This window comes from Anomaloglossus baeobatrachus, chromosome 3, assembly GCF_048569485.1.
Source record: "Anomaloglossus baeobatrachus isolate aAnoBae1 chromosome 3, aAnoBae1.hap1, whole genome shotgun sequence".
Classification (NCBI taxonomy): Eukaryota; Metazoa; Chordata; class Amphibia; order Anura; family Aromobatidae; genus Anomaloglossus; species Anomaloglossus baeobatrachus.
The window spans coordinates 214,836,992-214,850,510 of record NC_134355.1 but is presented as its reverse complement, the minus strand read 5'-3'; the positions used below and the strand labels follow the sequence as shown (position 1 = coordinate 214,850,510).

The following is a 13,519-nucleotide window of genomic DNA, read 5'->3' as shown; positions in this document are numbered from 1 at the left end:
GGTGAGTTTTTTCTCCTCCATTGTTACCATTATGGCAGGAGATTCACCCCGCAGCAAGGAGCAGCGCAAGGAGTCGCCACAGCGGGGCTCGGAACGCGGCTCTGCGGATCGTTCCCGGAAGGCTGTATCCAGTCCGGGCAGCGTTCGGTCGGTGGGTCCCAAGAGGTCCAAGGGAGATAAGAATCCGCCTCCTGATCCGGTATTGCCTGGAGTCGTGGGGGTGAGTGGACTTCGTGGTCTTCCATGTTTCTAAGTCCCCGTTTCCGTGTCCCCTCTCTTGTTAGGTACCGAAAAAATGTGCCTCCAAGCAGCGTCACAAGGAATGTGCCATATGCCAATCCTCCCTGTCTTCGGATTACACCAAGGCCCTGTGTGCAGGCTGTATCCAACAGACCCTACTCAAAGAGGGGCCGGGGTTCTCATCTGAATTACGTTCCATTATCAGAGCGGAAGTACAGGAGTCCCTTAAATCCCTTAAGGGGGGCAAGAGGCGCAAGAAGTCCCGTCATCATAAGCTGTCTACTCCCGATACCTCGGCGGGTTCGGCTCAGGGCTCTCGGTCGTCGGGATCCTCGGGATCCTCCCCCTCCGATTCTGGCTCCTCTTCCTCTTCCGATGAAGGTGGTCGCCCTTGTTTCCCTACGGCAGACGTCGGACCTTTGGTGAAGGCAGTACGTTCGACCATGGGTATAGTGGACCCCAGGGGGCCCGAATCTACCCAGGATGTCATGTTTGGGGGCTTGGATTCCAGGAAGCGTAACTGGTTTCCCATTCCCCAGAAGGTTCAAAGTCTCATTACTGACCAGTGGAAAAAAGTGGACAAAAGGTTGAATCTTAGCTCTTCCCTTAAAAGGAAGTACCCCGTGGATGAGGAAGCATCTACCTCTTGGGATAGAACCCCAAAAATTGATGTCGCTATTGCCAAGGCGTCTCGTTCCACTACCTTGCCGTTTGAGGACTTGGGGTCCCTTAAGGATCAGCTGGATAGGAAGGCTGATTGTTTTCTGAGAGGGACATGGGAGTCTACGGCAGGTGGCTTGCGCCCGGCCGTGACCAGCGCCTGTGTTGCCCGGTCTTTAATGGTGTGGCTTCAGCAGTTAGAAGACCAGTTGCGCAATGACACTCCTAGGAAAGATATTATCTCGTCCTTGCCCTTAATACAGGGTGCTGCTGCCTTTATGGCTGATGCCTCGGTTGATTCTTTAAGACTATTTGCCAGGTCGGCGGCGCTTTCCAATTCCGCGCGTCGGGCCCTCTGGCTGAAAACTTGGAAGGGTGATGTCCAATCCAAGGGGCGACTATGCAGCATGCCTTGTGAAGGTGCCTATCTTTTTGGCTCTGGCCTGGACGACCTCCTCACTAAGGCATCCGATAAGAAACAGGGGTTTCCAGTTTTTCCGGTGGCGTCCTCTCGCAGCCGGCCCTTTCGGAGACGTCAGTTTTTCGCAAAGAAGTCTCAAAAACCGCAAGATCAGTGGAAGGACCGTAGAAAGACTACCTCGGGCTTTCTCTTTGGCAAGCACTCCGATAATAAGCCCAAGCCCTCTCAATGACGCCTATCATCAGGTAGGGGGTCGGCTGTCCCTCTTCATGCATGGCAGGCAATCTCCTCCAACAGGTGGCTCCTTCAGATTGTGGAGGAAGGGTTAAAATTGGACTTCCGTTCACCCCCTCGGGGGTCTCTCGTGATAACATCCTTGCGGTCCCCAGAGCGGCAGATGGCCTTGGAAGTGGAAGTGCTAACTCTCCTCTCGAGGAAAGTCGTTCAGGAGGTCCCCATAGAACAAGAAGGGGACGGCTTTTACTCCACTCTCTTTCTGGTTCGGAAGCCGGACTCCACCTTCCGCACCATCTTCAACCTGAGGAACTTGAATTTGCATCTGGTGCAGCGAGCCTTCAAAATGGAGACCATGAAGTCAACTGTCAGGCTGTTGTATCCAGAGTGTTTTATGGCGGTCCTCGACTTAAAGGACGCCTATTATCACATCCCTATTTTTCCGTCTCACCGGCGGTTTCTCAGGTTCGCACTACACGTCTCCGGGAGGCTGAGACACTTCCAATTCGCAGCGCTGCCATTCGGGCTTTCCATGGCCCCACGGATCTTCACCAAAGTCCTCGCGGAGGTCATGGCACGTCAGGGAACAGGACATATTGATCATTCCGTATCTGGACGACCTCCTGATAGTGAGTCAGTCGGAGTCTCTATGTGCGGCTCACGTGACCAGGGTCATCACCATCCTGGAAAGCCTGGGGTGGGTGGTGAATCAGCAGAAGTCCAGACTCCAGCCTCTCCAGTGTCAAGTCTTCCTGGGTCTCGTCTTGGACTCTACCAGACAGTTGTGCCACCTGCCAGAGGACAAGGTCGCCAGGATCTTGTCCTTTCTCTCTTCCGTAAGGAGTTGCCCAAGCATGTCCTTACGGCAGGCTATGTCGCTGGTCGGGACTCTTACCTCTTGCATCCCAGGAGTGTGGTGGGCCCAACTGCGTTCCAGAATCCTCCAGATGGAGGTCCTTCAGTTTCAGAGACTGTTTGGAGGCGGTTTGGAGAAACAATTGACCCTGTCTGCGGACACCTTGCACTCCCTGGGTTGGTGGCAGGACCCCTCTCACCTCCGGATGGGGGTTCCTTGGCTTTCCCCGGTCACGGACACAATAGTCACAGATGCCAGCCATTGGGGGTGGGGTGCCCAACTACGCCACCGGGTGCTCCAGGGTCCCTGGGACGCTCGGTTGGTCAGACAGTCCTCCAACTACAGGGAGCTCATGGCGGTTCTCAAGGCACTAGAGGGGTTCCTCCCCTTCTTGAGAGGTCGCCATGTTCGGATCCTTTCGGACAACAGGGTGACGGTGGCGTACGTCAACCATCAGGGCGGCACCAGATCCCCTTCTCTTCTGACTCTGACTATGCACATCTTCCAGCTGGCCGAACAACATCTCTCCTCCTTGACTGCTCTTCATATCAAGGGGACGGACAACGAGGAGGCAGACTTCCTCAGCCGGCACTGTCTCCGTCAGGGGGAGTGGTCCTTGGACCCGGAGGTCTTTCGCAAGATCACGCTTCTATGGGGTGTCCCCGTTCTAGACCTGTTCGCTACCAAGGCGAATCGGAAAGTGGACAGGTTCTGCTCTCTCAACCCCCGAGACGATCCTGTTGCCCTCGATGCCTTCCAGATGTCTTGGTCTCAAGGCCTCCTGTACGCGTTTCCTCCCCTGATCCTGTTGCCTTCGGTTCTCCGGAAAATCCGGACCGACAGAGCAGAGGTTATTCTCATCGCCCCCTTCTGGCCGAAACGGGCGTGGTTTTACTGGCTGCGGACACTGTCTCTGGTGGATCCTTGGGTTCTCCCGGACGCCCCTCATCTCCTGTCCCAGGGCCCAGTCCGTCACCCCCCCGACCCGGCTCTCCATTTGACGGCTTGGCGTTTGAGCGGCGGCTGCTAGCTCGACGGGGGTTTTCCTCTTGCTTAATCGATACTCTTCTTAGCAGTAGGAAAGCGGTCACCACGGCCATTTACGGTAGGGTCTGGAAGCGCTTTCTCCTTCAGTCGGGGGCTCGGGCGGAGGGCCCCCCTCCTATCTCGGCTATTCTAGAATTCCTCCAGAGGGGGTTGGAATTGGGGCTCTCCACCAGTACGCTCAAGGTGCAGGTATCGGCCTTAGGGGCACTGTTTCATTGTAGTCTGGCGCAGAATGAATGGATTTGCCGGTTCATTAAATCTAAGTCCAGGTCTGTACCTGTTCAGGCTCCCAGGGTTCCCCCATGGGACCTTAATTTAGTGTTGGATGCCCTCACAGGGCCTCCGTTTGAGCCCTTAGGGGAAGTCCCTCTCAAACTGCTGTCCCTTAAGGTTTTTCTCCTCGTCGCACTCACCTCGGCCAGGCGGGTGGGGGATCTCCAAGCCTTGTCTGTGGTTCACCCTTATACCCAGATTCTGGATGATAGGGTAGTGTTGCGGACTGATCCCTTCTACTTGCCCAAGGTTTCTACACCGTTTCATAGGTCCCAAGAGATCGTGCTCCCTTCCCTCTGTGACCCCCCTCGGAACGAGGAGGAGGCTAGGTTACACACGTTGGATGTCCGGAGGGCCTTAGTCACGTACCTAGATAGGACTAGGGAATGGAGGAAGTCTCAGGTCCTGTTTGTCACTTTTCAGGGGCAGTCCAGGGGGCATGGGGCTTCTAAGGCTACCTTGGCCAGATGGGTCAGGGATGCCATTGGTTTGGCGTACTCGGCTAAAGACGCCACTCCTCCTCCGGGCATAAGGGCGCACTCCACTAGAGCGGTGTCTACGTCTTGGGCGGAGAGGGCGGATGCCTCTCTTGACCAGATCTGTCGAGCGGCTACTTGGTCGTCTCCTGGGACTTTCTTTCGGCACTATAGGCTGGACTTGTCCTCCACAACTGACCTTTCCTTTGGGAGACGGGTCTTGCAGGCGGTGGTCCCTCCCTAAGGTGGATGGTCTATTTAAATCTCTCATGTGGTGCTGTCATGGGCGGCAGGGAAAAATCTTAATTACTCACCGGTAATGGGATTTTCAATAGCCCATGACAGCACCCTTAGTTCCCCCCCTATTCACTGGTTGTGGGCACCCTTTGGGGAGTGTTAGTTATGGGTGTTTTTCCTTGGGTGGTGGTATGATTAATCTGTTTCTTGTGTTTTGTTGGTCCTCTCTGGCTCTGAAAACCTACTGATGTGGAGGAGAGGTACCGCCTTTTTATCAGTGGGTTTCCTGTCCTGATGTGGGCGGAACCTATCTCTCATGTGGTGCTGTCATGGGCTATTGAAAATCCCATTACCGGTGAGTAATTAAGATTTTCTTGGATTTGAAAGCCTGAACATCCGAGCTGACCACTACAGGTATGTAGATAATCTGCCTGATAGTGCCAGTACAGCAGTGGCTTTTGCTTATATACGAAAATCCAGGCGATTTGTTGACTTAAAAAAGGTACCAATCAGGATTTTTGTATATAAGCTAAAGCCAGTGCTATACTGGCACTATCAGGCTGATTCTCTACATACCAGTAGTGCTCAGCTCGGGTGTTTAGGTTTTCAAATCCAAGAAAGTGAAGTTTATAAATTCAGCAGCTTTTTGAGTGACAGTTGCATCTGAGCAGATAATATATGGGTGGGTAATCAAATGGACTTACGCCCCCTGCCTGTTCCTCCCTCTCTCTGTTCTCTATGGTATTATACAAACTATTCACTTTTTTGAAGGACCTGTGTGAGGTTATACCCATGTGATCTGGTATCCAGCTTTGATGGCTGAGGCCCCACCCCTTCTGGTCACACAGGTATGACCTCACCACAGGTCCTTCAAAAAAGTGAATAGTTTGTATAATACTTACCATAGAGGGAGGAACAAGCGGCAGGAATCCATATGAATACCCACCAATAGATTATCTGCTCAGATGCAACTGTCACTCAAGAAGCTGCTGAATTTAAAAACGTCACTTTCTTGGATTTGAAAACCTAAACATCCGAGCTGACCACTAATGGTATGTAGAGAATCAGCCTGATAAAGCCAGTGCTGTACTGGCACTATCTTATATACAAAAATCCTGATGATTGGTTCCCTTTAAAGGGAACCAAACGCTCACTTTGACTGCAGCTTGTTCTAGGTATATTAGGCTATAGAGGCTCATCTACACAGCTTCTGCACTTCTCTTACTGGGTGCACACTGTGGAGACGCCACTGCTGCCACACAACAAATGGTGTACTGATCTAAGCACTTGGGAAACCACACTGCATGAAGAAAGACCAGTGTGAGGTTTGTGTGATGTGCAAATTCAGTGGGCAGAATGCACCACTCTGCTATACGCTTAGTTTATACGGTCAGCTTAAGCTTGCAGGCTCCCTTTAAAGTTTCAGAATCGCTATATAATTTACTTTTTTTTAGTTTTGCTGCTTGATATTACAAGATTTCCCAGGTCATTATTTTCAGATTACTGGGGATGCCAGCTGTCAAGATGCCAAGAAATGAGCTCCTATGAAAGGGAACCCATCATCAGGATTTACCCCTGGAAGGCATGCACATTGGGTTTTTCAGCCTCCTAATTCCCTTCCTATTGATGCCTGTATTAACCCCTTAACGACCCATGACGTACTGGGTACGTCATGGATCGTGTGCCGGTAAGCCCCGCCCCCTGCGGCGATCCGCGCACATATCAGCTGTTATCAACAGCTGACATGTGTGCCTGCTAGCCGCGGGTGAAATAGCTTCCACCCGCGGCCATTAACCCCTTACATTTCGCTGTCAAAATCTGGCAGCGATATGTATATGGGCTCCGCCATGACAGTCAACTTACCCCGCCCCCACCGAAAGTCACGTGACATGATCACATGACTTTCGGTGGTTGTCATGGTAGCACAGGGTCATGTGATGACGCCTGTAGCTAACATGACTCACTTCCTCTCAATGCCGGAATATAGCCGGCATTGAAAGTAATGCCGTGTGAGAGGTAAACACGGATCACCTCCCTCCTCTCCAGGTATGTGCATTATGTCTTAAACATCTTTATAGCTCCTGCTGTGGGTCCCTGTGGGATTTTCTTGTTGTTTCATGGTATTTTTGGGTGCCTGCCTTTTTATTCTAATGCATTTGCACTTTATATAGAATTATGCTAAACCATTTTCAGTATCCCTAATTACCATGGTGTACACCTTGGATCAGTCTTTGTGACCACACTTTGGGGCACTGTGTTGTCATTATGTTACACACTCCATCTATGACCGCTATATGTTGTAGTTATTTGTGATTACTGTTTACCTCTCACACGGCTATTTCTGCAACATCATATAGCGGTCACCTCCTCTACGGCTATATATTGCACATCATGCTCCACTGTGTGAATCACACATTTACTGGCCCATGTCTGTATACTCGCATCTACCTTTCCCACGGCTACGGCTGCTGAAGGTGGTATTGTTTCATTTTTACCTGAACGTTTTCAGTACATCTTGTGAACTTCTTCCGCCTCTCCCACGGCTATTGGTTATTTTGTTTTATACTCTATACTCATACTCCATGCCCCTTTGATCTTATGGTAGTTGTTTTTAAACTTGCATGCATTGCTGTTTTGCTTGTTTGTCATTTAATAAAATGTATTCTATTGCACAGATACTCAAACACAGTCATGTAGCATATAGCCTGTACATAGGCCAGCCTGTATACAGCACAGTGCAGAGCCAGATAGCAGTAGGCACCCTCATGTAGCATACAGTGATTAATATTCACTTTTCCTCGTTCCCCCGCTGCTCTGGTCTCCACGGCGCGTCCACTGCTGTCGCTCACTCTGACCTCACTGCAGGCGCGCGGTGGTGACGTCACCGTGCTCCGCTGCAAAGCTGTCAGAGCACCGACAGTCACAGCGGAGAGAATGATAAGAGAAAGCACGCTGCTGCTCACTCTCTCATCATTGCTCTCAATTGTAGGCAGGGACTCTGGAGAGCGCTGGACTTGGGGATGGCCAGTTAAACATAGTTACATAGTTTTCATAGTTACTTAGGTTGAAAAAAGACCTAGGTCCATCTAGTTCAACCTTCCTCCACCAGTTCTACATTTGGTCACTAAGTCATTTATAACCAACAATGTTGTGTGTACTGAGGAAATCATCCAGCCCTTTTTTAAAAGCTGTTATAGTATCTGCCATTACTACCTCTTGTGGTAGGGCATTCCACAGTCTGACTGCTCTAACTGTAAAGAACCCTTTCCTATTTAGCTGTTGGAATCGCTTTTCTTCCACTCGCAGTGAATTCCCCCTGGTCCTTAGTATTGTCTTTGGAAGAAATAAGTCATGTGCCAGTCCTTTATATTGACCACACATGTATTTATACATATAAATGAGATCTCCTCTGAGACGTCTTTTTTCTAAGCTAAACATATCTAACTTTCAACCTGTCATCATATGGGAGGCCCTCCATTCCTTGTAGTCTAGTTGTCTGCCTTTGAACTAACTTCTGAATGTCCTTTTTAAAATGTGGAGCCCAAAACTGGATCCCATATTCCAGATGTGGCCTTACAAGTGATTTATAGAGGGGTAACAATACATTGGGATCACGGGATATAATCTCTTTTTATACACAAAATCTTGTTTGCTTTAGCAGCTGCTGCCTGACATTGAGTGCTGCTGCTCAGCTTATTTGTAATGAGAATACCCAAGTCCTTCTCCTGTTCTGTATTCCCTAGTTTACTTCCATTTAATGTATACGCAGTTATAGGATTACTCCGTCCTAAATGAATTATTTTACATTTATCAACATTAAATCTGATTTGCCAAGCATCTGCCCATTCTGACATCTTATCTAGATATTTTTGTAATATTGTACTATCAAGGTTACCATATTGGGGGAAGTGGGGGGTGCGTCTTATGGTCTGAATGTGGCTGCGGGGAATGCGGTGGAACGGGTCATCGGGGGCACGAGCAGGCTGTAGCTCCCTGCCGTGACCACGTTGATCCGCTCATTTAATATGCACGCCCATCCCCCATCCATCATCCCTCAGCGCTGAAGCAGACACTGACAGGTGGGCGGGATGATGGGCAGGGGTTTAACAGCCGGCCGTGATCACCCCTGGCAACTACGGCCTGGAGTGATCATGTGCGGCTGTATTCACTGCTTTAACCGCCATCCTGCTCAGAATATAACCCCCCCATCCTGCTCAGAATATAACCCCCCCCCATCCTGCTCAGAATATAACCCCCCCCCCATCCTGCTCAGAATATAACCCCCCCATCCTGCTCAGAATATAACCCCCCCCCCCCATCCTGCTCAGAATATAACCCCCCCCCCCATCCTGCTCAGAATATAACCCCCCATCCTGCTCAGAATATAACCCCCCCCCCCCATCCTGCTCAGAATATAACCCCCCCCCATCCTGCTCAGAATATAACCCCCCCCCATCCTGCTCAGAATAGAACCCCCCCCCCATCCTGCTCAGAATATAACCCCCCCCCCCATCCTGCTCAGAATATAACCCCCCCCCCATCCTGCTCAGAATATAACCCCCCCCCCATCCTGCTCAGAATATAACCCCCCCCCCATCCTGCTCAGAATATAACCCCCCCCCCATCCTGCTCAGAATATAACCCCCCCCCCATCCTGCTCAGAATATAACCCCCCCCCCATCCTGCTCAGAATATAACCCCCCCCATCCTGCTCAGAATATAACCCCCCCCCATCCTGCTCAGAATATAACCCCCCCCCCCATCCTGCTCAGAATATAACCCCCCCCCATCCTGCTCAGAATATAACCCCCCCCCCATCCTGCTCAGAATATAACCCCCCCCCATCCTGCTCAGAATATAACCCCCCCCCATCCTGCTCAGAGTATAACCCCCCCCCATCCTGCTCAGAATATAACCCCCCCCCCATCCTGCTCAGAATATAACCCCCCCCATCCTGCTCAGAATATAACCCCCCCCCCATCCTGCTCAGAATATAACCCCCCCCCCATCCTGCTCAGAATATAACCCCCCCCCATCCTGCTCAGAATATAACCCCCCCATCCTGCTCAGAATATAACCCCCCCATCCTGCTCAGAATATAACCCCCCCCCCATCCTGCTCAGAATATAACCCCCCCCCATCCTGCTCAGAATATAACCCCCCCATCCTGCTCAGAATATAACCCCCCCATCCTGCTCAGAATATACCCCCCATCCTGCTCAGAATATAACCCCCCCCATCCTGCTCAGAATATAACCCCCCCCATCCTGCTCAGAATATAACCCCCCCCATCCTGCTCAGAATATAACCCCCCCCATCCTGCTCAGAATATAACCCCCCCCATCCTGCTCAGAATATAACCCCCCCCATCCTGCTCAGAATATAACCCCCCCATCCTGCTCAGAATATAACCCCCCCATCCTGCTCAGGGGTATATTCTGAGCAGGATGGGGGGGTATATTCTGAGCAGGATGGGGGGGTATATTCTGAGCAGGATGGGGGGGTATATTCTGAGCAGGATGGGGGGGGTATATTCTGAGCAGGATGGGGGGGTATATTCTGAGCAGGATGGGGGGGTATATCTGAGCAGGATGGGGGGGTATATTCTGAGCAGGATGGGGGGGTATATTCTGAGCAGGATGGGGGGGTATATTCTGAGCAGGATGGGGGGGTATATTCTGAGCAGGATGGGGGGGTATATTCTGAGCAGGATGGGGGGGTATATTCTGAGCAGGATGGGGCCATATGCCATGATGGGTTATATAGCAGGATGCGACCATATGCCAGTATATAGCAGAATGCGGCCCTATGGCAGGATGACGGTATATAGCAGGATGAGGGACATATACTGTATATACCAGGCAGCGGCACCTTAGTAGAGAATTTGGGGACATTACCCCCATAACAGTGTCAGCAGCAGATCCTCGCCCCATAACAGTGTGTCATGACCACATTTTTTACTTAAAATTTTATTTTCCCATTTTCCTCCTCTAAAACCAGGGTGCGTCTTATAGTCCGAAAAATACAGTAGTTTTTAACATTCCCACCTCCACCATATCACTGGCCCCAGCCAGAGAACGCTCAGTGAGCTCTAAACTCCTTAAACAAAATTTAATTTTTATGTAACCAAAAGAAAACAAGGAACATGACAGTGGCGACTGAAGGGCTAAAAGACGTCACGCAGTAGCCAGTTTTTCACTACTCTGGTCTAGCATTGTATAAGCTGATTAAAGCTGCTTTCACACATCTGTTTTTAGCCATCAGGCACGATCCGGCGAAAAAACTGATGAGACTGATCCGTCGAAAAAACGGATCAGTTGCATCAGTTTTTTTCCATCAGTTCCTTCAGTTTTTTGACAGATCCGGTGTGATTCTGAGAATGCTTAGTTCAAGAAACCGGATCCAGCGACCGGATCCGGTTGTTGCCGCAGTACGCAGGATCCGGCGTCCATAGGCTTCTATTATAAAACACGCTGTATAGCGCCAGATCTGGCGCAATCAGTTGGTTTTTTTTGACGGACACAAAAACGTTCACTTCGGCTACTCTCACACATCAGTTTTTTGGCATCAGACACAATCCGGCGTGTGCCTGATGCAACGGATCCGGCGCAGAATATGCAAAAACGGATGCACCAGATCCCTTTTTTGTGACGGATCCAGTATACCAGATCCATCAAAAAACGGATCCGGCGCATCCGTTTTTGTATCAGTTTCGTTTTTGCTGGATCAGTTCTTTACAATAAATTGGAGCATGCTCAATTTAAAAAAAAAAAAACGGATCCGGCGGCCGCATCCGGTTTTTGTCGCATTACGCCGGATCCGGCATCCATAGGCTTCCATTATAAATCACGCCGTATCGCGACGGATCCAGCGCGATGCGGTTTTTTTTGTCAGAGACAAAAACGTTACAAGAGACGTTCCATCCGGCCACCGCATTAGCCAATTACGACAGATCCAGCAAAAGCCGGATGCAACGCAAGGCCATTAGGTACAATCAGGCGCTAATACAAATCAATGGGGATAAAACGGATCCGGCGCCAGATCAGTTTTATCCGTTTTTTTCTGGATTGTGCCTGATGGAAAAAACCTGATGTGTGAAAGTAACCATCGACGTTTCATCCGGCCACCGAACAAGTACATTTTGCTGGATGCGGCAAAAAACGGATGAAACGCAAGGCCATCCGGCGCTACTGAAAGTCTATGGGGGAAAAAACTGATCCAGCGGCAACAGACGCCGGATCCGTTTTTTTTTTAGTTTTTGTCGGATTGTGCCTGATGGCAAAAACTGATGTGTGAAAGCAGCCTTATTCTCCAACATGTGTCCCAACACCTAATGAGGCCTGAAGATTAGCCATTTGTGAAGCGAACGCCCCCAGCTGCCAGAGCTCCCCAGGGCCGGAACGCCCCCAGCTGCCAGAGCTCCCCAGGGCCGGAACGCCCCCAGCTGCCAGAGCTCCCCAGGGCCGGAACGCCCCCAGCTGCCAGAGCTCCCCAGGGCCGGAACGCCCCCAGCTGCCAGAGCTCCCCAGGGCCGGAACGCCCCCAGCTGCCAGAGCTCCCCAGGGCCGGAACGCCCCCAGCTGCCAGAGCTCCCCAGGGCCGGAACGCCCCCACCTGCCAGAGCTCCCCAGGGCCGGAACGCCCCCACCTGCCAGAGCTCCCCAGGGCCGGAACGCCCCCACCTGCCAGAGCTCCCCAGGGCCGGAACGCCCCCACCTGCCAGAGCTCCCCAGGGCCGGAACGCCCCCACCTGCCAGAGCTCCCCAGGGCCGGAACGCCCCCACCTGCCAGAGCTCCCCAGGGCCGGAACGCCCCCACCTGCCAGAGCTCCCCAGGGCCGGAACGCCCCCACCTGCCAGAGCTCCCCAGGGCCGGAACGCCCCCACCTGCCAGAGCTCCCCAGGGCCGGAACGCCCCCACCTGCCAGAGCTCCCCAGGGCCGGAACGCCCCCACCTGCCAGAGCTCCCCAGGGCCGGAACGCCCCCAGCTGCCAGAGCTCCCCAGGGCCGGAACGCCCCCAGCTGCCAGAGCTCCCCAGGGCCGGAACGCCCCCAGCTGCCAGAGCTCCCCAGGGCCGGAACGCCCCCAGCTGCCAGAGCTCCCCAGGGCCGGAACGCCCCCAGCTGCCAGAGCTCCCCAGGGCCGGAACGCCCCCACCTGCCAGAGCTCCCCAGGGCCGGAACGCCCCCACCTGCCAGAGCTCCCCAGGGCCGGAACGCCCCCACCTGCCAGAGCTCCCCAGGGCCGGAACGCCCCCACCTGCCAGAGCTCCCCAGGGCCGGAACGCCCCCACCTGCCAGAGCTCCCCAGGGCCGGCCGCCGGAATGGACCCACTCCTGCTCTGCCAGGCTACAGAATGGGATGTTCGTGCCAACAATTATCAAACGTGCACAGCCTCCACCGTGCTCCCAAAGGAGCGGCCTGTGCGCCTTCTCCTCTGAAGCCTCCCAAGGGAGGGCACTCACCTCAGTGGGCTGGCTGATTTCGAACAGGTCTAGCCGGTTAGCGTTCCAGTGGTTAATAATGTCTGCCAGCTTATGGCGCTCTTCCTCCCGGCTGCCAGTCATGTCCGCACACCCGCTCGTCCCTGTAGGATCGGCACTAGTGGGAAGAGGAAATATTGCGAATGTCACCAAGGTTAGGGCGATCCCTCTACTCCACCGTGCTTGAGAATCGTTTGCACAGAATCCAGGGCTGCGCGCGCCAAGCAATTGTGCTCAGCAGCCAAACAAAAGCCCAAATACAACAAGAAATAATACTACAAAAAGTGCCCGCTCACCACCCTGCCATGAACTGCTCCCTGCTCCACAGACAATAGGCTGCGCGACTCCAACCCGATCAGTATCAGGCTTCTGCGCTTCCTTATTGCCTTCTAGCCCCTCCTCCCAGAGCTGAGCCGTGCGCGTCATGTCCTGCGTGGTGCATTCTATCCCAGCGCCGCTCCTACTCCCATCCTGCGTGCTACATTCCAGCACCACTCCCGTCCTGTGTGCTATACTGTATACCAGCGCACCCCACCACTCTCGTCCTGTGTGCTATACTGTATACCAGCGCACCCCACCACTCTCGTCCTG

At 52.6% G+C, this 13,519-nt stretch overlaps 1 protein-coding gene across 7 annotated transcripts in view; it reads right to left on the bottom strand.

Annotated features, from left to right (window-relative positions):
* The window catches only part of AFDN (afadin, adherens junction formation factor), a 1,370,646-nt gene extending 1,357,327 nt beyond the window's left edge, over positions 1-13,319 (bottom strand). For all 7 annotated transcript variants that reach the window (XM_075339717.1, XM_075339721.1, XM_075339720.1 and 4 more), the window contains exons 1-2: positions 13,225-13,319; positions 12,911-13,046 (exon numbers count right to left, since the gene is read on the bottom strand). In XM_075339717.1, the coding sequence (XP_075195832.1) occupies positions 12,911-13,046; positions 13,225-13,235 (147 nt within the window). In that variant the 5' untranslated portion in view covers positions 13,236-13,319. The remainder of the gene's footprint in view (positions 1-12,910; positions 13,047-13,224) is intronic.
* Positions 13,320-13,519: the final 200 nt, after the last annotated feature.